Source organism: Chionomys nivalis, chromosome 18 (genome assembly GCF_950005125.1).
Source record: "Chionomys nivalis chromosome 18, mChiNiv1.1, whole genome shotgun sequence".
Taxonomy (NCBI): domain Eukaryota; kingdom Metazoa; phylum Chordata; class Mammalia; order Rodentia; family Cricetidae; genus Chionomys; species Chionomys nivalis.
The window spans coordinates 53222597-53246352 of record NC_080103.1 but is presented as its reverse complement, the minus strand read 5'-3'; the positions used below and the strand labels follow the sequence as shown (position 1 = coordinate 53246352).

General features: G+C 45.6%; 2 protein-coding genes across 3 annotated transcripts in view; one reads left to right on the top strand and one right to left on the bottom strand.

Annotated features, from left to right (window-relative positions):
- Syde2 (synapse defective Rho GTPase homolog 2) overlaps positions 1–5805 on the bottom strand; it is a 33601-nt gene extending 27796 nt beyond the window's left edge. For both annotated transcript variants that reach the window (XM_057792860.1, XM_057792861.1), the window contains exon 1: positions 4532–5805. In XM_057792860.1, the coding sequence (XP_057648843.1) occupies positions 4532–5738 (1207 nt within the window). In that variant the 5' untranslated portion in view covers positions 5739–5805. The remainder of the gene's footprint in view (positions 1–4531) is intronic.
- A 1797-nt stretch (positions 5806–7602) lies between these two features.
- Positions 7603–7872, top strand: LOC130889843 (40S ribosomal protein S27-like). Its single transcript, XM_057793789.1, has one exon. It carries the CDS (start codon positions 7618–7620, stop codon positions 7870–7872), a length of 255 nt encoding a protein of 84 aa, XP_057649772.1. The 5' UTR covers positions 7603–7617.
- The last annotated feature ends 15884 nt before the right edge of the window (positions 7873–23756 follow it).

Sequence of the window (23756 nt, the reverse complement as noted above, 5' to 3'; positions counted from 1 at the left end):
TTCCAAAACAACAAACAAAAAAGCTGCACTTGCTTCCAAAGGCCAGAACGCCAAGCTGTCCCACACAGGATTTCAAGCGAGAAGACAGTCAGAAACCGACCACTTGCTGCTACTAATGTTGAGGATGCTTGGGGGGTGAAGGGGGGGAATCGATGCAAGAACAATAAAGAAACCGGAGTTTCAAATACTTCAGAAAAGTAGTAGATGGGATCTGTATCACGGTATCAACTTTACTTAAGATGGTTAAAGATCATACCAGCTGGGGCTTGGGGGTCTTAGAGAGATGGCTGAGCGATTAAGAGCACTGGCTGCTCTTCCAGAGGACTCAGGTTCTATTCCCAGCCCCCCACAACAGCCAACAACCGTCTGTAACTGGGTGGGCACCTGGCACACTAGTGGTGCGCAAACAAAACAGTCATACACATTAAGATAAAAATAAATCAATCTTAAAAGGGAAAGAGGAGAAAGGGGAGGGGCAGAGTCAGTCATAGTGGCACAGGTCTTTAATCCCAGCACTCAGGAGGCAGGCAGAGCTGTGTAAATTACTGAATTTCAGAGCTATTGTAGAGACTCTATCTCCAAAAAGCAAACAAAAAGATCATACAAACGGGGAACTGGGGCTGTGACTCAGTGGGTACAGTGCTTGCCCAGTGTGCACAATGCCCTGGATGCCATCCAATGAGGTACGGTTATGCATAGATCTGGAGTTCAAGGCCAGCACTGGCTACAAAAGCAGCAAAGAAGATCACACCATTTAATTAACACTACCTTAAAATTTCTAGGTTAAATTATTAAGTAACATAGCAAGTCTTTCACAGAAGCAAAAGTGGAGTCAAAAAAGCTCAATTAAAGAATAACCAAACTAACTCAACCGATGCTCCAAATATATTTCTAAAAATTGCACGCTAATTAAAATTAAGACTTATAATGAAGTGCAGTTGGCAAATAAACTATGATTCCTTCATAATTTTAAGGCTTGCAGAAACTTGACAATATTTACTGTGTGTAATGACTTTAGATTTCTTAAATAATCATCTCAATTAGGAACAAATTGGCCAATCTGTGAACACTGCACACGTAAACGCATCCGACTGCTGGCATCATGATACAGGAAACGTTTAATGGTTCTTGGAGCCAGATAGCAAAACAGAAAGCCACTTGTTTCCATGTCATAACAGCCCGTAAGAGTCTCCAAACATTTTAATACTCAGAGTAGGCAGCTCCACGTCATTACACAGCTATTATTTTCTGAATTGTAATCTTTTTTTTTTTTTTTTTTTTTTTTTTTTGGTTTTTCGAGACAGGGTTTCTCTGTAGCTTTGGTGCCCGTCCCGGAACTAGCTCTTGTAGACCAGGCTGGCCTCGAACTCACAGAGATCCGCCTGCCTCTGCCTCCCGAGTGCTGGGATTAAAGGCGTGAGCCACCACCGCCCGGCTGAATTGTAATCTTATTTTGAAAAAAAAATATCCTTATAAATACTTAGAAAGTGATATAAACCCTTTAAAATATTTACCTTCCTTTGTACAGCTACGAATAGACTGCTTCAAAGCTAGACTCTGCAATTTCTCAGAAGAAAACAGTTTTGAAAATTTTATTTTATTCTCTTTTGTGGGTTGGTGGAAGAGTGGATCTGTAATCACATCCAAGTCTTGACCCTACTACGCACATACTCTACCACTGAGCTATATAAATACAAGAAATACTACGCACATACTCTACCACTGAGCTATATAAACGACTCAACAAACTGACTCAAAAGTGTACTCCAAGTAACATCAATTTAAATGGTATATAGTAAGGGTGTAGAGATGGCTCAGCAGTAAAGAGCACTTATTCTTGCAGAAGACCTGGGCTCAATTCCCAGCACCCACATGGATCATTCCACTCCCTCCAAGGCACCAGGCAGACACGTAGTGCCCACAAATACGTTCAAGCACGCAAACACATAAAATACATCTTAAAAAATACTTTAGTTAAAAAAAAGTGAACTAAATTAAATTATCACTAAATTCTTTTAAAAGTTTTAGAGACTATTCTAGAATCCCATCTTCTATGCATGAACTCTAAACCATGTTTTATAAAACTCCATCCATCTCCTCAGGCCAAGTCATTTAATAAAATTAATTGGATCAAGCCTCTAGAAGATTTTGAGTCCCTTGGACCTTATATGGAGAAGTTTTTGAGTTCTGAGAACAGAGTGTGAATCCGTGCACAGCAGCTGTGTGAGTCTGCACCCCAGCAAGACGCCTTCAGCAGACTCCTTACCTCTAGATCCTTTGTGTTGCATGACAATGGCCTTATCTTGGGTGGGGAGAAGAGATGGGAGTGGAGCTGGTGGAAGAATCCAGGTTGGTGCAGACCAGCAAACCACCAAGAAAACTATCCGCATCCACAGATGCCAAAAAACTATTTTGTTATTTTTACTTCCTAAAGAATAGATGTGTGATATGAACAGAAGTAAGGGAGCCAGAGTTTAGGTCGGAGATTTTGGCAGCTTTAGGTTAGATTTCTTATAAAATACTGCTATAGTAATTGCAATATTTAGTTTTAATTTTAATTGCAGTGTTTTGTTTTAATATTTGTATTTAATGTCATAATAGAAGAGCAGCAAATTCATCCTTCGAGGAAATATACTTTTAATTCCCTGAGTATTTACACAATGACTAAAGTAATTCGATGGTGACTGTTTTTACAAGGAGTTTAGTTATCAGTGAAAGTTATCAGAGAGTTGAATTGAACCAAGTGGAAGGAGCTTGAAGGTCTTCAGACTTTGACACCAGTACTTTAGAGCTGGGAAAGTCGGGGGAGAGGGTTTGTTGTTGATTTGGGGTTTTTGTTTTGTTTTGTTTTGTTTTTTGTTTTTTTTTTTTTTTTTTTTGGTTTTTCGAGACAGGGTTTCTCTGTGGTTTTGGAGCCTGTCCTGGAACTAGCTCTTGTAGACCAGGCTGGTCTCGAACTCACAGAGATCCGCCTGCCTCTGCCTCCCAAGTGCTGGGATTAAAGGTGTGCGCCACCACCGCCCGGCCTGGGGTTTTTTATGCTTAAAGATTTTTGTTTTTTATGTGAGCTTGGTAAAGTGCCCTTCTCTTGACAAAGACAAGACTACTCCTTTACTTGGGTGAAACAGAATCTATTGTTGAATATATGTTATCTGAATATATATTATCTATATATCATATAAAATCATTGTTTAATTAGAACTCTTGTGATCTTTGCTTCTCGTCACATTTGTGTTTTATTGATTAACGATGGTGTGTAATAACCCAATTCTGTGGGATCTGTAATCTTTCCTCTTTAATTCTTTTTTTAAAGACAGGGCCTCACAGTGCAGGCCAGGCTGGCCTGGAACTTAGAGACCCACCAGCCTATTCCTCCAGAGTGCTGGGACTAATGGTGTGCGCCACCACACCTAGGCTGATGTGCACTTCCTGTGAAAGCCTCAAATACTTTCAGTACTCAGTATTTTTTAAACGCTTCACTGACAGTCCCTGTATGTAACAGGGTATCAAGACACCACGTGGTTTTGATCTGTTTCTTTCCCCAGAGAATTTTGATATTGACAACAAAATTCAGAGATTTCTACAACTGATAACCTAGACCTTCAGAGCTTACGGAAAAACAGGCACATACCAAACCAAGGAGTGTGAGCACTATATAAGGACAAACAGACTTTTAAAAATATTTTTCTACTATAAATAATGTTTCCCAAGTTTTCAAGTGACCTTGGGTACTTGGGCGTGGATCTGAGTGACATTTATTTTCATTACTATGCCAGTATCCTAGGTTGGTTTTTTTTTTTTCATCCTACAAGTGGATAGAATCTTTGATTTGGGTTTAGTTTGGTTTATATGGTGTGTGTGTGTGTGTGTGTGTGTGTGTGTGTGTGTGGCCAGCATGCTCACATGCATGTCTGAGCTCAAGTATGTGTGAGGGCCTGGAGGAGAAAGAGTCTAGTAAGTAAAATGACAGTTTATGAAGCCTGTAAAATTCTACCTTGGATGGAATTCAAGTTCACAAACTTTCCAAGTCTTAGGGTTTTCCGAGAGCTACAGAGGAAAATCAAGGCAGTGCCGGTCATCTCAAAACCTACAGAAAAAGCAAGTAAAGAACTTAGCTTCTGCTCACTGTTGTTCTAAGGGAGGAGACACGCTGACTTTCGGAGGAGGAAAAACTTCGAAAAGGGAAAGGAAAAAGCAGGAAGGGAGGAAGAGGGAGGGCGAAAAGAACACAGTTCTAATGCATGACATTGGCAGAGTCACGCGACCTACTGCAAAAACATTGGCCGGGACAGAAGCCCACATCAAAAACAGGAGAGCCAGGGTTCTCAACCTGTGGGTCAAGACCCCCACCGGGCGGCATATGTAATATATATATTATGATTCGCACCAGCAGCAAAATTAGTTGCAAAGTAGCAACGAAATGATTTTGTGGTTGGAGGTCACACGGCATGAGGAACTGTACTAGGAAGGTTGAGAACCACCGCCCTGGAGGCTCACGGCGTTGCTGAACACACTGACCGCGGTGTCCTACCTGTCAGTGCGATTCTTTGGTCCGCGGTCACCGAGAGGACGTGGTTTTCGTGCACTTTCCAACTGCCCAAATTTGGAGAAGTTGCCTGCGCTCCGGGAACTTTGGGTGCTGTCCCACGAGCGCGACCCTTCATCCCCAGGGACAGCAGGCGTCCTTTGTACATCCACCTCTGCAGCTTCTTGACCGTCACCGCAGGTGGCTTGAGGAGCGGAGGCCCCTCGGGACGGTCCTCTTGGCTGCTGGGTATCACAGAGGTCCCCGCAAGATCCCTAAAGGGACGTCCCGAGGACCGGCCCGGGTCCTGGCAGATGGAAGGCAGGAAGGCGGAGGACGCAGCAGCCCGGTGGCTGCCCCGGCTCCAGCCGTCCATCCCACCTACACGTGGCGAGGTCTCGTCCCTGTCCCGGTGCGCGGCGCACGAGATACAGCTGTCGCTCGCCCACCGCTGGAGCAGCGGGGGCTGGGGGTTCCCGCGGAGGCTCTCGAGACTTCTGCAACTGGACAGCCTCATCCGAGGACTCGGCGGCAGTCCTACCCCGGACTCCTTAGGAGGCGACCGGGGCGGGGACACCTGCTGCGGCTGCGAAGGGCGGTCGCCGCCTCGGGGGCTGCAGGCTGGGCGCACGGCTGCGCCGTGAGGGAGAGGTGGCTGCTGGCCCCGAGCCCGGGCTCCCGCGGGTCCGCCCCGCCGCGTGCCCGAGTCAGGGGGCAGGTCGTGCATGGCCTGGATCAGCAGATAATAGGCCTCTCGCAACTGGGTCTGCAGCCTGCCCGTCTCCCGGCGGCCGCCCTCCACCCCCGGGGAGGAGCCCGCCGCTGGGGAAGGCGAGGCCCGCAGCGCCTCCGCCCCCTCGGGCGCACAGCCCGCGGGCAGGTTCTCATAGTAGTCGGCGCCCTCGTCCTCCCCGTCGTCTTCGTCGTCGTCAGCGTCGCCGCTGCCTTCGGGGCCCGGAATGGCGCGAGCGAGCGCGCGGCCCAGAGCGGCGGCCTCCCGAGCCCCGCGAGACCATGCGACCCGCGCGCCTGGTTGCTCAGAGCGCATCCCGTTCCCCCACGCGGGCTGCTCCATGCCCGGGCCCACGAGCCCGCGGGGAGCCAAGCGTGCCTCGGAGAGCGAAGCCACCACGGTATCCGCACGCAGCTCGAGCGCCCCCGGAGCGCGGTGCTCCCGGTGCCGGCCGAGCGTCCTCCGCCTGGGCTCCGCCATGCGCGCAGCCTCAGCAGCCCAGCTCGCACTGGGCGCGGGGCTGCCTCCAAGTCCCGCGCGGGCGGAGGCGGCGGCTCTCCATGACCGCGGCCGGTCCTCGCCAGCTCCTCACATACTTGGCATAACTCTGCTGCGGCGGGCCGTGGGGGGGCGGGGAGGGAGGGCGCGGGCGGGCGGGCGCGACAGCGCGCATGCCCCGGAACTGGAGCCGCGACGGGGCGCGCGGGCTGCAGCGCTGCCTTCCCGAGGTGGGCGCTCCGGGGGCGGGGCCAGCGGGGCGGCAGGGAGGGAAAGGTGGAGCGGGTCCCGCTGCCATCCCGCCACCTTGCCCGGCCCCTCCCTGCTGCCCCCCGCGTGAGGCGTGGCTCTGGTGCAGCAAGTCCTAGCTTGAGGGTAACAAAGACTGTTTGGACGGATCGAGTGCAATGCAGGTGTATCTCTCTGGAGCGCAGTTCCGATCAGTTCCCTCCCCGCCTGGAGCTGGTGCAAAGGAATCTGCGGACCTGGAGAAGTGGCTCGGCTGTTAAGAGGGCTGCTGGATGCTCATGTAGAGGACACAGGTTCGACTCCCATGCCTGATAGCTCACAGCGGTCAGTAACTCCAGTTCCAGTGGTTGATGCCCTCTTCTGTCCCCCGCGGGCACCAAGTAAAGTAGACAGAGGTCGACTCAGGCAAAACAACCATGCACATAAAAATAAATAATAAAAAAGGAAATTTTCAGTAATTCCTTTTTGCTAAGGATTTTTTTTAATCCTTTATGTCCTAAATCACCTCGATTTCCTCTCCTTTAAATCTGCTTTTCCTTCTGCAAAAATGATGTGTGCTCATCCAACGTTAATCCCTACATTAAACAAAACATGTCACACCTGCACTTAGTAGGTACTCAAGTTCTCAAAAAGCAATAACTGAGTAAATAGTGCTTGCATTACAGAATCAAATAGCTCGGTCCTTACTCCAATATGGTCCTCCATGTAAGCTGTGTTTTCTGCACCAAAGGTTCCGTTCTCTAATTTCCATCGCTTAGATGTGTAGTATACTTGTTAGCACCCGTCTCTCTGTCTCCTGGAATAATGTCCCTTACGTCTGTGTCTGTGGAAATCTTACCATCCTAGGCTTGGTATGGTGGTATACAGCTGGTCATCTCAGCCCTGGGGAAGGAGGCAGCATAGGGTGGAGGCAGTGGAGGACAGCCTGAACTATTTAGTGAGACCCTCTCTCACTATAGCTAAACTAAAGAAATGACGGAATTGATCAGCAGACAAAGGCACAGGTCTTCAAGCCTGACAGCTTGAGTTTGAGTTCTAACCTCGGGACCCACATCTTGGAAGGTGGAGACCCTCTGTTTTCTAACTTCCACAACGAGGCTGTGGCACACTCGCTCAAAAACAGAATAATGTGAAGAGGAGGAGGGGGGCCCTACCCATCCTTATCTTCAATTAATTGCCTTCCTCACCAGGAAGTCAACTCGAAGCAGGACAGAATCACAAGTTCTACCAAAGTCCAATAATACAGTACACACACATGCACACCATGCACAAACAAGCCACGCACACACAAATCTTGGTCATATTTGTTGACGCAGATTGTTGTAACTACTTAGTTTTTACAAATTTGTATGCATGTTTTGTCGCCCTTAAGAAAAAAAATTCAAAATTCATTCACTTCCTAAGGACAGAAACTGTTATCCCCTGTTGTGTTGTGGTGCATTCAGCATCTTAAACACTGTGCATGATGAAACTTTTCCAATAATAGCAGTGTTATAAAAAACAGTGGCCTCGGTTTCCAGTCTGTTGCTCGGCTCTCCACCAGACCATAGCCTATTGGTGTTGTTTTAAAATTCTTTCACCTTTCCGGCGGTGACGACCTCCCTACGAGAACATGCCTCTCGCAAAGGATCTCCTTCATCCCTTTCCAGAGGAGGAAAAGAGGAAACACAAGAAAAAGCGCCTGGTGCAGAGCCCCAATTCCTACTTTATGGATGTGAAGTGCCCAGGATGCTATAAAATCACCACGGTCTTTAGCCATGCACAGACGGTAGTCCTGTGTGTCGGCTGCTCCACTGTCCTCTGTCAGCCTACAGGTGGGAAAGCAAGACTGACAGAAGGATGCTCCTTCAGGAGGAAGCATCACTGAAAAGCACCAGATTCGAGATGAGTGGGAACCATCCCAATAAACACATTTTGGGAAAAAAAAAAAAATCTTTCAGCAACGAATAGGAAAGACAGTTTTCAAAATAATCTTAATTCTTAATAGGAAATGTTACACCATGACGTTCATACCTCCATATTGGCAATGCTGATATATTTTTATTGCAGGAACCCGAGGCTATATTCCGTGAATAGTCAAGGCATAAAAATACTCCCCAGAGAATATTCCCACAGGAAATGACTGTGATAGCAAAGTTGCCAATAATGGGTTCTATAAACACAATTTGATCTCTATCTCAGAAATTGTTTCCCTTCCAAATGGGTTGCACAATCTTTTTATTCTTTGTGGTTAACAGAGTTTTAAAATGCTGTAAGCTGCATGCAGACACACACACATATCTATATATTGAACTCTGCCCTTAATTCAACTTACTAACTTGTTCAGAAGTCATGAGATCCTCTGGTCAATGTAGTATGCCATGCCGTGCATTGCTTTAGGCGTGACTCAGAATACAGCACACCACAATGAAATCCAATACTACTTTAAACTGAGGATGTGAACTGGGCTAAGGCTAGGGCTCAGCTGGCAGAATGCATGCTGAGCAGACACAAAAACCTGGATTCTATCCCAAACAACAAATAAACCGCATTTGGGACCCACACCTGGAATCTCAGCATGTGGGAGGCAGGGCCAGGAAGGTGAGAAGTTCAGGTCAGCCTGAGAATGTTCTATAAAGTGAAGTCACAATTTTAACTCTAGTTTGGGTCACAGAAATTAGTAATTCAGCTGTGACTATGTAATACTACTTAATGATCTTAAATACATAAATCCTATTTTTTTCTATAAGTGTATTATACTGCAATAAAAGTTTGGAAACAGGTCATTCCAAGGCAACACACCCACAGAACTGGCTTGATCTAGAGTGTAATCCACCATAGCAAGGTTTTGGTCTTTGATTGTTCGGTTATCTCCGTACCTTTTCTGTCTTATCTTGCAGATTCCCATGTAAATTAGGGGCTGACCAGGACATCTTGCAGTGTTTATACTTGTTTCTCAGAGGCTTGGCAAACTCTTTGGTGCTTCATGAATTGACAGCTACGGCATTGGCACTGTCACCAACGATTTAGCATTGGGAAGGCAGGAAGCCAAGCAGGCTGGAATGGCGCTGGCTCAATGGAGGAGAAGGGAGCAAACAGGCAGGCTGAGGCACGGGGTTCCTTTAGCAGTCGTGTGTGTTACAGTTATTTTTTCTAGACAATCCGGTGTGTTCGTGTCTCACTGGTTCTCAGTCTTCTGTCATACCTTAAAGGAAACAAAGGCAAGTTGAGCCCTGGAATTTCTGCAGGTCTCGCTTCTTAAACCACCTCACGGGAAGCCTAGAGTGCAGACCTATATTTCCATTCAATCCCAGAACACACGGATGCTGCCACCAAATTCAGGTTAAGTCTTCCCATCTGAGTTAATCTTTGAAATGCAGCCAGAGGTGCGTGTGCCTCAGGAATCTCTTCGGTGATTATAAATCAATCAAGCTGACAAAGATCAGCCATCAGAAGTTGTTTTTTGTTTTGTTTTGTTACTTAATTTTGAAACAGAAGCTTCAAGCTTCTTATACAAAGATCATTTTTCACCTTGATCCTCCTGCTTCTGATTTCTAAATGCTAGGATCACGGGTATATGCCACTTCACTTGGATTGTCACACAGATTTCATTTTTATTTTGTTGTGTTTTTGTTTTTGTTTGTTCATTTTTTTTTTTTTTTTTTTTTTTTTTGGTTTTTCGAGGCAGGGTTTCTTTCTTTGTGGCTTTGGAGCCTGCCCTGGAACTAGCTCTGTAGACCAGGCTGGTCTCGAACTCACAGAGATCCGCCTGCCTCTGCCTCCCGAGTGCTGGGATTAAAGGTGTGCGCCACCATCGCCAGGCTTGTTTGTTCATTTTGAAACATAGTCTCATTATGTAATTCTGGCTGTCCTAGAACTATGTGGACCAGGCTGGCCGTGACTTCACAGAGATCCACGTGCCTCTGCTTCCCAAATGCTGGCATTAAAGGCATGAGCCACCACACCTGGCCATACAGATACTTTTAAAGATTTATTTTTAGTTATGTGTATGTGTGTATGGTTGCTAAGTGTGTGGATGGACATGGAGAACAGGAGGAGTCAGGTCCCCTGGAACTGGACTTACAGGTGGCTGGTAAGGGTGCTGAGAACAAAGCCGGTCCTCAGAGGAGCAGTAAGCATTCTTGGTTGCCAGTCCTCTCTCCAGCCTCTGTCACAGTATTCCAAAACCAAGATATATATGACCCTATGATCTCAAGATTTCAGGTCAGTCCCCCTTCTCCATTTTCTTTGGAGAGTATTTCATTCTGTAGACTTAAATCAATCCTGTCCCAACCTCTGGCATACTGAGATTACAGGTCTGAGCTACCACATCCAACTCAGACAACCATTGCAAAGGTCAACGCCCTTAGGAAAAGTTTGTAATTGCCCTAAAAAAGAGGATGGGGTTGAATTTGTTCAAAGATAACTTGATCTTGCATTTCCATCATAGGGTTCCAAACTCAGTGCCTTCTGGGGCCAGACAGGCCCTGCCCATGTGGGCACAGATCCAGGTGGAGCAATCAGCCTGCCTAGGAGAAGGGAGCAGTGGCTTCCTCAGCCCCTGGACTGGAAACCTACCGAGAGCCCATCCCTTATCCGTGTCTCATGATCTTATCTATCATCCTTGCCTGAGGAAGTGAGTTTTACTCCCCTTTTTAAAAAAGATTTCATTCATTCGTGTCTTTATTTTTAACTTTATGAGCATGGGTACTTTGCCTGTTTGCGCTCATGTGTTCCACAATACCCGCAGTGCCTGCAGGGTCCAGAGAAAGGTTTTGGATCTCTGCTTGATACTGGAGTTACAGATGGTTGTAAGCTCCCATGTGTGTGCTGAGAATTGAACCCAAGTCTTCTGGAAGAGCGGTCAGGTGCCTTTAACAACTGAGCCCTCCAACCCCTGAAGATTTTATTGTTAATTGTGCGTATATTTGTGTTATATATATTTGTATATATATGGTTATGTGCACATGTGAACAGTGCCCATGGAGGCCACAAAAAAAGGCGTAGGATCCCTGGAGTTACAGTCATAGGTAGCTGTGGACTGCTGAGATGGATGCTGAGCACCGAGCTCATCCTTTTAACCTCTGGGCTGTCTTTCTAGTCACTGTATGCTTTGTTGTTAATTTTTTTTGTTTTTTGTTTGATTTTTAGAGACAGAGTTTCTCTCTGTTGCTTTGGAGCACTTTCTGGAACTCGCTCTGTAGACCAGAACTCACAGAGATTCACTGCCTTTGCCTCCCCGAGTGCTAGGATTACAGGAGTGTGCCCTCACCGCCTGGCAGTCACTGCGTTTTTAAGGTTGCTGTATAGGATACTGTGGGGCAGGTCAGTCAGATATGCGTGCTTCTTGCTACTTTTTTTTTAACCTCTGATCCTCAAGAAATAATGCCTTGAAGTTGTTTCCAGAATTAAAACAAAACAAACAAACAAAAAAAGCAAACAAACCAAAAAAAAAAAAAAAAAAACACTAAATAACTAATGTCAGCCTCATGACTGTAAGGGTTGACATGTGCGATCATGATCAAATGTTGTCTTCTTGCCCCATTTTCACCATAGCCATCTCACTATGTGGACACACCATGTGGACACAGAATGCTACCAACAGGAAGGGTTTAAACTTTGCTCTGAGTCTCACCCAAAAGTGTTGGAGGTAAATAAACAGAATGAATGGGAACGCCAGCACGTTCACATGAGGAAGCTGAGAGCCTGAGAGCAAAGCCTGTTGGTGATGGTTCCATGGGCCTGAGGTAGATTCTGCCTCAGTTTCCCAAGCTGGGCATGGCGGTGCACACCGTCATCACAACACTTGAGAGTCTGAGGCAGGAGGCTGTCTGGCCTGGACTACACAGAGACCTCATCTCACGAATGAGCCAAGAGCCTAACAGCTCCCAATGCTCACCTCCACCCTCGCTTCTAAAATTCCATCATGTTTACAAGCACTGTTTTATCTGATGGTAGAAGCGCGTGTTAAGACAAAGGCAACTTAGAAAGGAAGAAAAGCAAAAATAAGCAAAAAGCAAAACCCCTCATGTAACCAACCACTCCAACACACATACAAACTCAATTACTGAAGTGGATTCTTCCCATGTACAGTTGCTGCTGGAAAAAAACATGTTTTTAAATGTTCCAACAATATCATTAGCAATACTAAAATAATATTCTGGTAATAAAGATTAATTACCTTAGAACACAGTGTTTTATTGTCAGTATAGCTTATCTAATATGTATCTTTAAAAATCTTTTTTTAATATTTAGTGATCCAGTCGTAATTCCATTCCTATCAGGAACTCTGGGGGAAGGGAAGTGTTTTCTTTAAATGGAGAAGACATTCACTAATCTGAGAACTTTTTTTTCACCCTGCACGCCAGTCGGCAACCTCATAATTACATATCCAAAGACTGTTCAAATAAAAGAGGAACAAAGCTCCCAACAAAGTTCAATGCCGAAGTCAAGACCGCCTGGAGGTATGAGAAGTTTTATGTCTCTGTTTACCCTGGGAGTAAATTAAATGCATGCGTGTTTAATACATGAATCATGGTTATATTTAGTCTACATGCTACAGACAGGGGGAAAACAGGAGAAATCTTTCTGATAAAATGTAGTAATGAAAACTGAAGGCACACCCACAGGTTTGGATACATGCCCCGGAATGCAGTCAAGACAAGTTCAGTAAGGAATAACTGCTGAGGGGAAAGACAGATGGGGTAGAGAGTATTCTGGGTATCTCTGCTATGAAGCCTAGCTGGTGGGCCACAGCCTCCATCCTTGTGCTCTAAAAAGAATGGCTGGATTGCAGATGTCTGGGGTCTCTCAGTGTCTCTCGACCAGACTAGAATTCAGACTCAGAGCTGGAACTGGGCACCGAGCCCACGGGGAAGACGTCTACCTTAGTTACTGTGATAAAATACCAGACAACAGCAGCTGGAGAAAAGCCGGGTTTATTTGGCTCGTAGATTGAAGGTACAGCCCATCACGGCAGGCAAGGCATGGCAGCAGGAGGAAGAGAAGAAGATGGCTGGTCCTACGGCATCCACAGCCAGGAAGCAGTGTGAAATGAATGCTTGCGTGGGGTCTGCAGACCATGGACCGGTACCTGCCACGTTTAAGGAGGGTCTTCTTACTCTGTAACACACTTTAACTCTTTCACAGAGTTCCAGGCGTCTAGTCATTGCCAACTGAATGGTCAATATTAACCATTCCGGCTTACAGAGCTGGGTTGGAGCTCCTGACGGATGCTCGGAGAAAGTGCAGAAATCCCCAGGGCATCTCTGTTACCTTCTGCTCCAGCTTTCAAACAGTCGAGCAGTCCAGTCGGATGGTGACAGAGGCCACCGTGTGAGGGGAGCCCCAGGGAAGAAATACGGAGAGGACAAGCCCACACTGTTTATTTCTCTCTAGACTTTGCCGCTTGGTTCTAAACGCAAGCAGTTACAGAAGTGCACAGCACAGCTCTGTGCACAGCACGGCCCTGTAACTAACTGCTTCACTTGGTGGCAAGAGAACCAAAATGGGGAAGAGTAGGGACTTGGAAAGTACTGGAGAGGCCAAGGAGGTGATTGGTCTACCTGAGTTCACCACTGAGCTATGCACAGCTAGACCTGTGCACAACTAGTCTACCACCCAGATCTCATACTGACCACCAGGTCACTCATATGCAGGACAGCTTGAGCAATGCAGCAAGATTTACAATACTATTCCTAGAATCACAGCCCGCAGTTCATGGGTTGACATAACAAAACTACATCAGTTGCGAGGCTGGAGGGATGGCTCGGTATTGACAGAGGTTTTCTGTCCCATCAGGTCCCACATCCTTTTGGTCCCAAATATACACACAGAGACCTACATTAATTATAAACTGATTGGCCTATTAGCTCAGGCTTCTTATTAGCTCTTATAACTTATATTAGTCCATAACTCTTGTCTGTGTTAGCCATGTGGCTTGGTACCTTTATCGGTGAGGCCATCACATCTTACTTCCTCTGCGTCTGGATTCTCGTGTTCTCCTTGCCCCACCTCTACTTTCTGCCTGGTCACCCTGCCTCTACTTCCTGCCTGGCTATTGGCCAATCAACATTTATTTAAAATACAAGTGACCTCTACTTCCTGCCTGGCTACTGGCCAATTAACATTTATTTAACATACAAGTGACCTCTACTACTTCCTGCCTGGCTACTGGCCAATCAACATTTATTTAAAATACAAGTGACAAGGTACAGACCATTGTCCCACAGCAGCTCAGCAGTTAATAGCCCTTGTTGCTCTTGCAAAGGACCTGGGTTCAGTCCCCAGCACCCACAGATGGCTCATAATCTTCTGTAACTCCAGATCCCTGGTTCCAGGGGATTCCATTCCCTCTTCTGACTTCCACAGGAACTGTATGACACCTTCAGAGTCTTGGAGGCATTCAAAGAGGAATTCTTTCTGTTTGTGGATATCCAGATCTAAGAAGTTCACTATCTGGCAGTGTCTGATACCTGACAGAAGGTGAAGTTCTTGCTTCAGCATGCCTCTTAGGGCCCATGGTATTTTTGGCCACATTTCAGTGGACTAAGGACATCTTAAGATCTTGGCGGAATAAATATTCTCAACTTTTACTGGTCCTTATGCTTTGAAGTCAGCCAGTTCCTATGGAGCACGCTGTGCCCGAGACGAGTTCCTCAAACCCTGCACTTCACATTTGATGCCCCCATAGTCCTGTCCCTTAGACAGCAGACAGCTGCTGACCCACTTGCCTCTGTGATCTGCAACTTGGAAGTGTCCTCACCTTCTCCTGCCCAATGGCCTACATGTCTCCCAACTGTACATACGTGAACCTCACTAGAGTTTGAGCTAGTAGGCAGTTTAGACCAGTCACTTGGCTCTCTTCCAATACAGTGAAGGAAAAACTCACAAAAACTAAATGCTTTATCATCTCACTGACCCTCATAGCCCTGAGAAACATGGCATGCGCTCTCCACTTTACAGATGAGAAACCTGAGGAGCAGAAGGGGAAGGTAACTCACCCAGGATCACAGGATTAGTAAGTGGCATTTAGAGTTCATAGCAAACACTACCATTTTCCCCCTCCCTTCCTTTCTGTCTTTTTTCTTTTCTTTCTGTTTTTCTGGTGTTTGTTTGTTTGCTTATTATTGTTATTTTTCTTTTTTGAAACAACTATGTATAGCCATAGTTGTCCTAAAACTCACTCTATAGACCCGGCTGGCCTTGAACTCAGAGATCCTCCTGCCTTTGCCTCCCAAAGTGCAGGGATTAAAGGTGTGTGCCACCATGCCCAGCTACAACTGGTTTCTAAACTGAGACTTTCCTTTCTGGCTACCTGTTCCTTCCTCGCACAGCTGATTTCCCTTCTCCCCATGCTGTCAAAGGCTTACCCTTTACTTGGCTTCTTTCCATTGTAGCATGAATAATAAAAACCAAGAGACAGAAAATCAGGAAAGGAAAGTAGCCAAGCCACTAGAGAAGTCTTACCTCTACCAAGCCTGGGCAAACACAAACTGATTAAGTAGACTAAGCATATTGAGCCTCTCGCTCCTCTCATTCTATATTCCCTCTAGTGCTGGGATTAAAGATGTGAGCCACCACCACTTGGATTTGTTTCAGCATTGATCTTGTGTAGCCCAGGGTGGCCCTGAACCCATAGAGATTCATTTGCCTCTGTCTCCCCAATCCTGGGATTAAAGGTATGTGCCACCACTGCCTGACCTCTAGTGGCTCAGCTTTGCCCTTCTGATCTTTAGGCAAGCTTTATGTATTAAAACATGAATAAAATATCGCTATAATCTGTTGTCTTTAGGAAATCTGAACAGGTTAGTGTTAAATAGCTCTGATATGTTAAATGCCCCCCCCCAGTCATTTGTCCCAGGTTTGAAACCTGACTGACTGTTCATAGTCTTTAGGAAAACACCCAATGAGAAGTCATACAGTTTTCTGACAAAAAGGTTCCAGACAGACTTAGTATAGGAAGCCGCAGCAGATGTTGGCTGGGGAGATAATAGTGGGGACTTCCATGCTGGTGGAACAGCACATGCAAAGGCACAGAGGAACAGCTTTGAACAGCAAGCTGTCTGCTTCAAGTACAAGGTGAAGTCCAGTGCTGGCTCAGAGGACAGGAGAGAAGAGGCACCAGAGAAGCCAGGAGGAAGATCTGAGGCAAGGCTGTCAATGGAAAGAGGAGTGAGTGCTTTTCCCTATGGTGGAATTCATGATGAAGTCAGCAGCAGCTACTGCCAAGAGCTGTCAAGGCTGAAGAGAAGCAAGGATTGCATTCCAGAGTGTTACGTTAACAAAATAACGAGCCAAAATATAAACTAATTCCCCGTGCAGACATTCCAACTCCTGGAGACTCTTGGAGAAACAGAGGACCCAAGAGCATGTGTGAATGAGGTCAATTACAGGCCAGGACAGACAGACGAGAGGAGTTAGGTGACATAACCAGAGAGCCTGCTAAGAAGGTACAGTCCGTGCCTCCCCTTGGGAAGCGCGAGGCAGATAGTGTCCTGTAGTACCAGCAGGATCAGATGAAGTTCAGCTCACACTTAAATGGAAAAGGCTTCAAGAAATACATAACAAGAGGGCTGGACAGGTGGCTCAGCAGTTAAGAGCATTGCCTGCTCTTCCAAAGGTCCTGAGTTCAATTCCCAGCAACCACATGGTGGCTCACAGACATCTGAAATGAGATCCGATGCCCTCTTCTGGCTTGCAGGCAGACACACAGACAGAATATTGTATACATAATAAATTAAAAAAATAAAAATAAAAATAAAGAAATACATAACGAACGGAGTTCTCTCTAACTTCGTCAAAATCCTAGAAATAATAAAATTGAATCCTCTTAAGTCTAAAATGACCCTCGGTGACCACTCCCACTGTGAATTATTACCCTGCCATTTCTGAGCCAGTATCAATATAATCAAAAGGGCTATGGTTTTTGATTTCCCATATCCAGAGAAAAGAATGGGAATGATATTATTCGTGTCCTTTAAGTTGCTCACTTGGCTCACGTAGATTCTCGGAGCTTGATCAGTCTGTTTCTGCATGGTCTCACGGGCACATTACAGAGTTCGAAAACTTTGCACTTTAGAAGGCTGTCATTTAATTTTTGACTAGTGACATAATTTTGGTGCAAAAGGCTGCTTGAGTTAGTTATGGGTTTCAGTACAAGCTTGTAAAATGAGAAGCTCTTTTCTGAATGTCAACAGATTCATCATACTGTCCTAAGAAGCAGCAATACTGGATGGTGAATGTCCCCACCCCCTGCACTCACCTGACCCTCCCCTGCCTAAGTCTTTTAGATTCTCAGTGTTTACAGACTGCATTCTGAATCCCCGAGCTCAACCTGTAAGCCCACAGGATATGACTTCTGCCCATCTTTTCATCCTGCTCGACTGCTTCAGTCTGTTCTGGCTGCCAGAAAAAAAAATAAATAAACAAACAAAAGCCTCATAACTGGTGGCCTCCAAACAACAGTCACCCCCTCAGCCAGGTCTACAAGAGCTAGTTCCAGGACAGGCTCCAAAACCACAGAGAAACCCTGTCTCGAAAAAAAAAAAAAAGCAAAGCCACAGAGAAACCCTGTCTCAAAAAAACAAACAAAAACAAACCAACAAAAATAACCAGAAAAAAAAAACCCAGAAAAACAAAGGGAATGCTATTCCCACTGGGACTTCATCGTCAGAAAGTCCTAAGTGCAGGTGACATTTAAAATAGTTCTGCTGGTTGGAGATGGCTCAGTGGTTAAGAGCATTGACTGCTCTTCCAGAGGTTCTGAGTTCAATTCCCAGCAACCACATGGAGACTCACAACCACTTTTAATGAGATCTGGTGCCCTCTCTGGCCTACTGGAACACATGTAGACAGAAAGAATACTGTATACATAATAGATAAATAAATCTCTTTTAAAAAGTAATTTTGCGATTTGATGAATCAAAGTCCCAATCTTACTTCTCATACTCTTTGTTCCTTGCATCCTGCCAAATGTCCTCCACAGTAAGAATTTATATTTAAATATCACTTTCAATCCTTTAGCCAGTTTCCCTCTATTTTAGGAATAAAGCGGGCAATGCTTGCCTAGGAATTCATTCTAGAGTGACAGATGTCAAAGATGATGCCAACTTCACCGCATTTGGTTTTTCTTTTCAATTTTACAAACTGAAAACAGTTCCCTAAACCGTCAGGAACAACTGCAACCTGAAATCTTTTTTTTTTTTTTTTTTTTTTTTCAGTGCCAGAATGGAAGAGCATCTGTCACCATAGGCAGAGAATGGAGAAGTCATTTCAAAGGATTAAAACTCAATCCTTCAAGCACGGAGCACTTGAGAGTTTGCAGGCCACTGGCCTCCACCGAAGGCTGTTGTTGATTTGTTACTTTAGGGTGGCTCTTAGGAGCTGAACTTAGAGGAAAGGCCTTGTTCTCATTGGCTGCTATTAATAAACCTGAATCATTATATCATGTCTTCAAAGGGTTTTATAGAAATACCAGGCATAGCTTCAATACGGCAATTTATACAGCAACTCTCTTAAACACGTACCTTGGGAGCAAAGCTAAGCCACGTAATAGAGGGCATCACCGCGGCTGCTAGGGCATATTTGTGTGACAGATTAGACTGTTGAGGCACCGACTTGCAGGTCAAAGCCTGCAGGCCTTGAAAGGAGAAAGCCAGGGAGAAAGGTTCACCCTGCCCGGCCTGCAGCTCTCTGGCAGCTCTGTAATCCCACTGAACCTGTCTGACAGCTTGTAGTAACGGCTGTTCCTGGCAGATAAGACCCCTTGGGAAGCCTGCTGGCTTCAGTCAATAAGGAAGCTGCGGAGTGCCACTGGAATTTTCCAAACCATGGGGGAAAAAACCCCCTCTGGTTTGGAAAGGTGCAGATAACGAATCACGACAGAGCCCTCGAGTATAGTTTTTATTAAAGAACGATAGACCACAATTCTTTGCCTTCTAATAATCAGTCATATGCAAATCCCACATCTTCTCCTGGATAGAAGCAGCTATTGTCTGCTTACCGGTTGCATCTCCAGAGACGGAAGGTCTTCACAGCTTTCAGCGGCAGTTCGAACAACGCCAGCCAAGCGCGGCTTAATGTCTTACAGTCGAGTTCGGCAGATTCCACTGAAGTGCCATGAATGTTCTTCCCTCTTGAAAGATCGATTTGGATTAGGTCAGGGAGCAAATGGCTCTCCAACCCATAGTCCATGAGAAAGCGAGGCTCCCAGCTGGAGGAAGAAGGGCTGCCTGCGGCTCTGGAAGACAGATGCTGGGGCCCGACTGATCTTACCCACAGCTCCTCACTAACTCTCCGCAGGGACCAGAGCGCCTCCCCTCCTTCCCCGCAAGTGCTGCCAAGTCTAGACTTTCCGAATCTCCTCTTCACTGAAAGAGATAAGTGGAGGAACACTGACCGCCAGCAGGTACAGCTAGCTGGTCTGTTGAAAACGGGGGCCTGTCTCTAGGTGTCTTCAACCTAGAGTTTATTCCAGTCCTGTTTCACTAGTGACTGTCCTTTGCTGAAGCACTGCTTAGGCGTAAGGTGAACTTCCTCACAGTTATGTAGCTTCTAGTTAATAGACAATGCTTCTCTCGGTTAAAAGAGATGATGTATATGTATGGATGAACTCAAGACAAAAGCTACCTGTGTTGGGGATACAGTTAAGCTGACGTGGCTCAGTCAGGAGAAAGTGGGTAGAAAGCCTGGATTTCATCCCCAACAGTACAGAAAGTCAGGTGTGGTGGTGCATGCCTGTGATTCCAACACTTGGGAGCTCAAGCAGAAGGCAGAAGTTCAAGTTCATCCTTGGCTACCTAGAAAGTTTGAGGAATGCCTGGAATACCTGAGACACCATCCCAACACACTCTCCGGTGGCTCAGGCCTGTAGTCCCTTCTTCGTTTGGAGGCTGAGACAGGAGGATTGTCGTAAACTGGCGGCTAGCACACAGCGATTCCCAAGACGATCTGGGCCACGGAGTGAAACATTGTCTTGGAAAAGCAAAAACTAAAACAAAACAAAACGAAAAAGATAACAAAATTCACAGACCAGGAGAGGACTGGGTGGGGAAGGATGCCTGTTCTGTAAGTGTGAGGGCCCAACTTTGAATCTCCAGCATCCTAATACCAAAAGGAAACAAAAGCAGAAACACCAGACAGTGGTGCACATGCCTGTAACCCCAGCACTGGAGTGAAGACGCAGATCCTGAGAGCTCGTGGCCAGCCCGCCTAGCTGAGAAGGCGATTCCTATCATGTGAGAGACCCTACCCAAGGTGGAGGACGGCAGAGGCAGACAAACCACCTGCCTTCTTCTGACCTCTGCCTGCACACTCACTTTGTCATTTTTCCAGGCATAGATTTAATTACTTATAATTTTTTAAAGATTTGTTTAATTTTCTTTGTATGAGTATTTTGCTTTCATATATATATATATATATATACCATGTATGTGTCTACAGACGGTTGTGAGCCAACACGTGGGTTCTAGACACTGAACACAGGTCTCTGTAAGAACAAGTGCTCTTAGCCTCTGAGCTATCTCTCCAGCCCTTAGCTTATTTTAGGATGGAAAATTGAAAAAAAAAATTAAACACTTAGACATTCTTATTACTTTAAATCAGAGTTAAATACATTAGGAAATTACTCAATAATACCTAAGTATTGACATGGCACTTCAAGTTTCTTCTTAAACTAATGTTTAATCTAAGTAGAAGTTAGTTGAAATTCTTCATTGTTTTATTTTACTCACGATGAAAACTGCGTATATAAAAATACACCTTTTAAAATTAAAAAAAGTGTACTTGTATGGGACCTGACACTGTACCTGCTACTCTGTGATAACTTGCGCCAACATTTTGGTGACTGCCTGTTTTGGTTCCATTTCTGTCGTGATTGAATACTCCTTAGGGGAAGAGAGAGGTCTATTTTAGTTCACAATCCCATGTGACAGTCCACCATTGCCGGGAAATCAAGGAGGCAGAAACTTGAAGCTCACATGTCCAGTCACATCTCGGCCGCAGTCACGAGCACAGAGAAGAGAAGGCACACATGTGCTTAGCTAGCTCTCTCTACTCTTCGTCAGGGGCCCAAACTTAGGGAATGGTGCTGCCCACTTTCAGGCTGGGTCTTCTCACATCAGTTAGGGCAACCAAGACAACCGCCACAGGCCAGCCTGGTGTAGACAGTACCTCACTGAGACTGTCTCTTCTTAGGTGACTGTAGGCTAAGCAGTCTCTGCAGCATCTTCTCACGACTCACACATATCATTATTCAAGTTCATGAGTAGAAAAACATTCAGACTATTTTTATCACAGCATTTACTTTAACCAAAACGTTGATATTTTTTTTTCTTAATCTGAAGAAATGAGTATTACCTTACAAATACAGGAAATGTATTCATATGATAAGAACATGCCCTCTTTCCTCATACTTACATGATCAGATACATGTAGGCTATGTGTGTGTGTGTGTGTGTGTGTGTGTGTGTGTGCCTGTGATAGTTACTTCTGTGCCTCTTGTCTATCTACTCTGAACTGCATCCTGGGACACCTTCAAAGAACACCAGATAGTTCTCAGTCTTCATTATGGATTCATGGTTTCCCCATTGGTCTACAGGTTGAATGAACCATAATTTACTTAACCAACTTCCACCTGAAGTCTAATTTATCTTTATCCAATGACAAAGGCATGCAGTAAACATCTCTAACATGTATATTCTTTTATACCAGTGTTTTTATGTTAATAGGAAAATTCCTACAAATAAAAAATCATATATTTTTATTATAATTTTGCTTTCCAAAGTATTACAATGCTCAGCCTTATCTTATGCTCGTCCCACTAGCTCTTATAACTTAATTTAGCCTGTTTCTCTTCACCTATGTTTTGCCTCGGGGCTTTTTACCTTTCCTTCCTTCTATATGTCCTACTTTCCTGCTTCTGGGGTCTGGATGTGCCTGGCTGACTGGCCCCAGGTGACTTCCTTTCTTTGTCCCTCCTTCGTTCTCTCTTTCCTCATTCTCTTTTTTTTTTTTTTTTTGGTTTTTCGAGACAGGGTTTCCCTGTGGCTTTGGAGCCTGTCCTGGAACTAGCTCTGTAGACCAGGCTGGTCTCGAACTCACAGAGATCCGCCTGCCTTTGCCTCCCGAGTGCTGGGATTAAAGGCGTGCGCCACCATCGCCCGGCTCTTTCCTCATTCTCTTGACTCATCCTCATACTTCTCTCTGCCACCAGCCTCACCTATCCCTCTGCTTCTAGCTATTGGTCACTCAGCTTTTTATTGTGGCAACCAAGTGCCATAGGCAGGCGAGATAAAACAGCAGCACATCTTTACCTAATTAAACAAGTGCAGGGTAAACAAATGTAACACATCTTTTCTTCATTAAAGTAATATAATATTCCACAACAGGGTGGGTCGTCACTCCTCAGTTACACCTCTGGGAATGCCACCACATCCACATTACATGAGACATTCCCACCACATCCACATTACACATGAGACGTTCCCACCACATCCACATTACACGTGAGACGTTCCCACGGCATCCACCCTACACGTGAGACGTTCCCACCACATCCACATTACACGTGAGACGTTCCCACGGCATCCACCCTACATGTGAGACATTCCCACCACATCCACATTACACGTGAGACGTTCCCACGGCATCCACCCTACACGTGAGACGTTCCCACCACATCCACATTACACGTGAGACGTTCCCACCTTACACACACAGCCATTTCCATCTGTGGAATTCCATCTGTCATTCATTTTCAGATTTTTGTTTGTTTGGTTTTTGAAACAGGGACTGGCCTTAAACAGGATAAATTAGTTTAAGAAAGATGACCTTGAAGTCACCACCTTTCCACCTCCACCTCTCAGTGCTGGGATTAGGCCTACAATAGGACACCTGGCTTTCGTTCTCTAATTCATTGACGAGGTGGTTTAAAGCGTGCAATAAAGTTTCTAGCAAAGTTTTCCATTTAAACAACCTTACCATTGAAGTTTATATTCCTGATAAAGGCCATTCCACTGGAACAGCACTGGTAAAGAAACTGTTGGGACTCCTGATCGGTTAAGAAGTCTAGACCCACACAGAAAGAAGACAAAGAAAGAATCGGGGAACAAAAGGACTTTTGCTTGAACTATCTCCTCTTGTAAAATAGTTCCTAGGGTTGTCTCACATTTAGAGACAAGAAAATAGGGCCTAGAGAGTTTAAGCAGTTAACTGGACCTTACGATCAGTAAGGGACAGGACTAGAACACCAAGGCCAAGTATAGAGCGGCTGTGACATCTAAGTTTAAAGGAAACTCCCTCCCCCAATTCTGGGGGGGGCATTCTGTTCCCCTCAACCAAAGAGCCAGATGGCTAAGGGTGGTGTCTGTTAGCCTACCTAAGAGTATGCTGGCCTTATGCTGGCCTTCAGGCTATCTCTGGATAAGCAAGAACCTGTGGCTCTTCTCGTCTTATCCTGCCCCTATTGACTTCCCCATCTCGTGGCCTTCCCTCCCTCGGTATCTCATTCCCATACAACCCTGCCTTGTGCTCTCTTGGTTCTCTCTTTTGTCTTCTTCTCTTGTCCACCCCCCTGTCCCTCTCTCCCTCCCCTCCCCTCCTCTCATTGTCCATCCGTCTCCTGGCCATGTTCAGTGGACTCCTGTCTCCCCCCACTCTGGACTCTTCCATATGCTGCTGGCTGTTCTCTCTCCTATGCCTACAGCAGAAACCTCTCCCTCAACTGGACTTGGAGTCAGCATGTCCTCATTTTACATAATAAACAATCTAGGA

Excerpts from the sequence above, each read along its gene's own strand:
- LOC130889843 (XM_057793789.1), top strand. The coding sequence starts at position 7,618 with ATGCCTCTCGCAAAGGATCTCCTTCATCCCTTTCCAGAGGAGGAAAAG.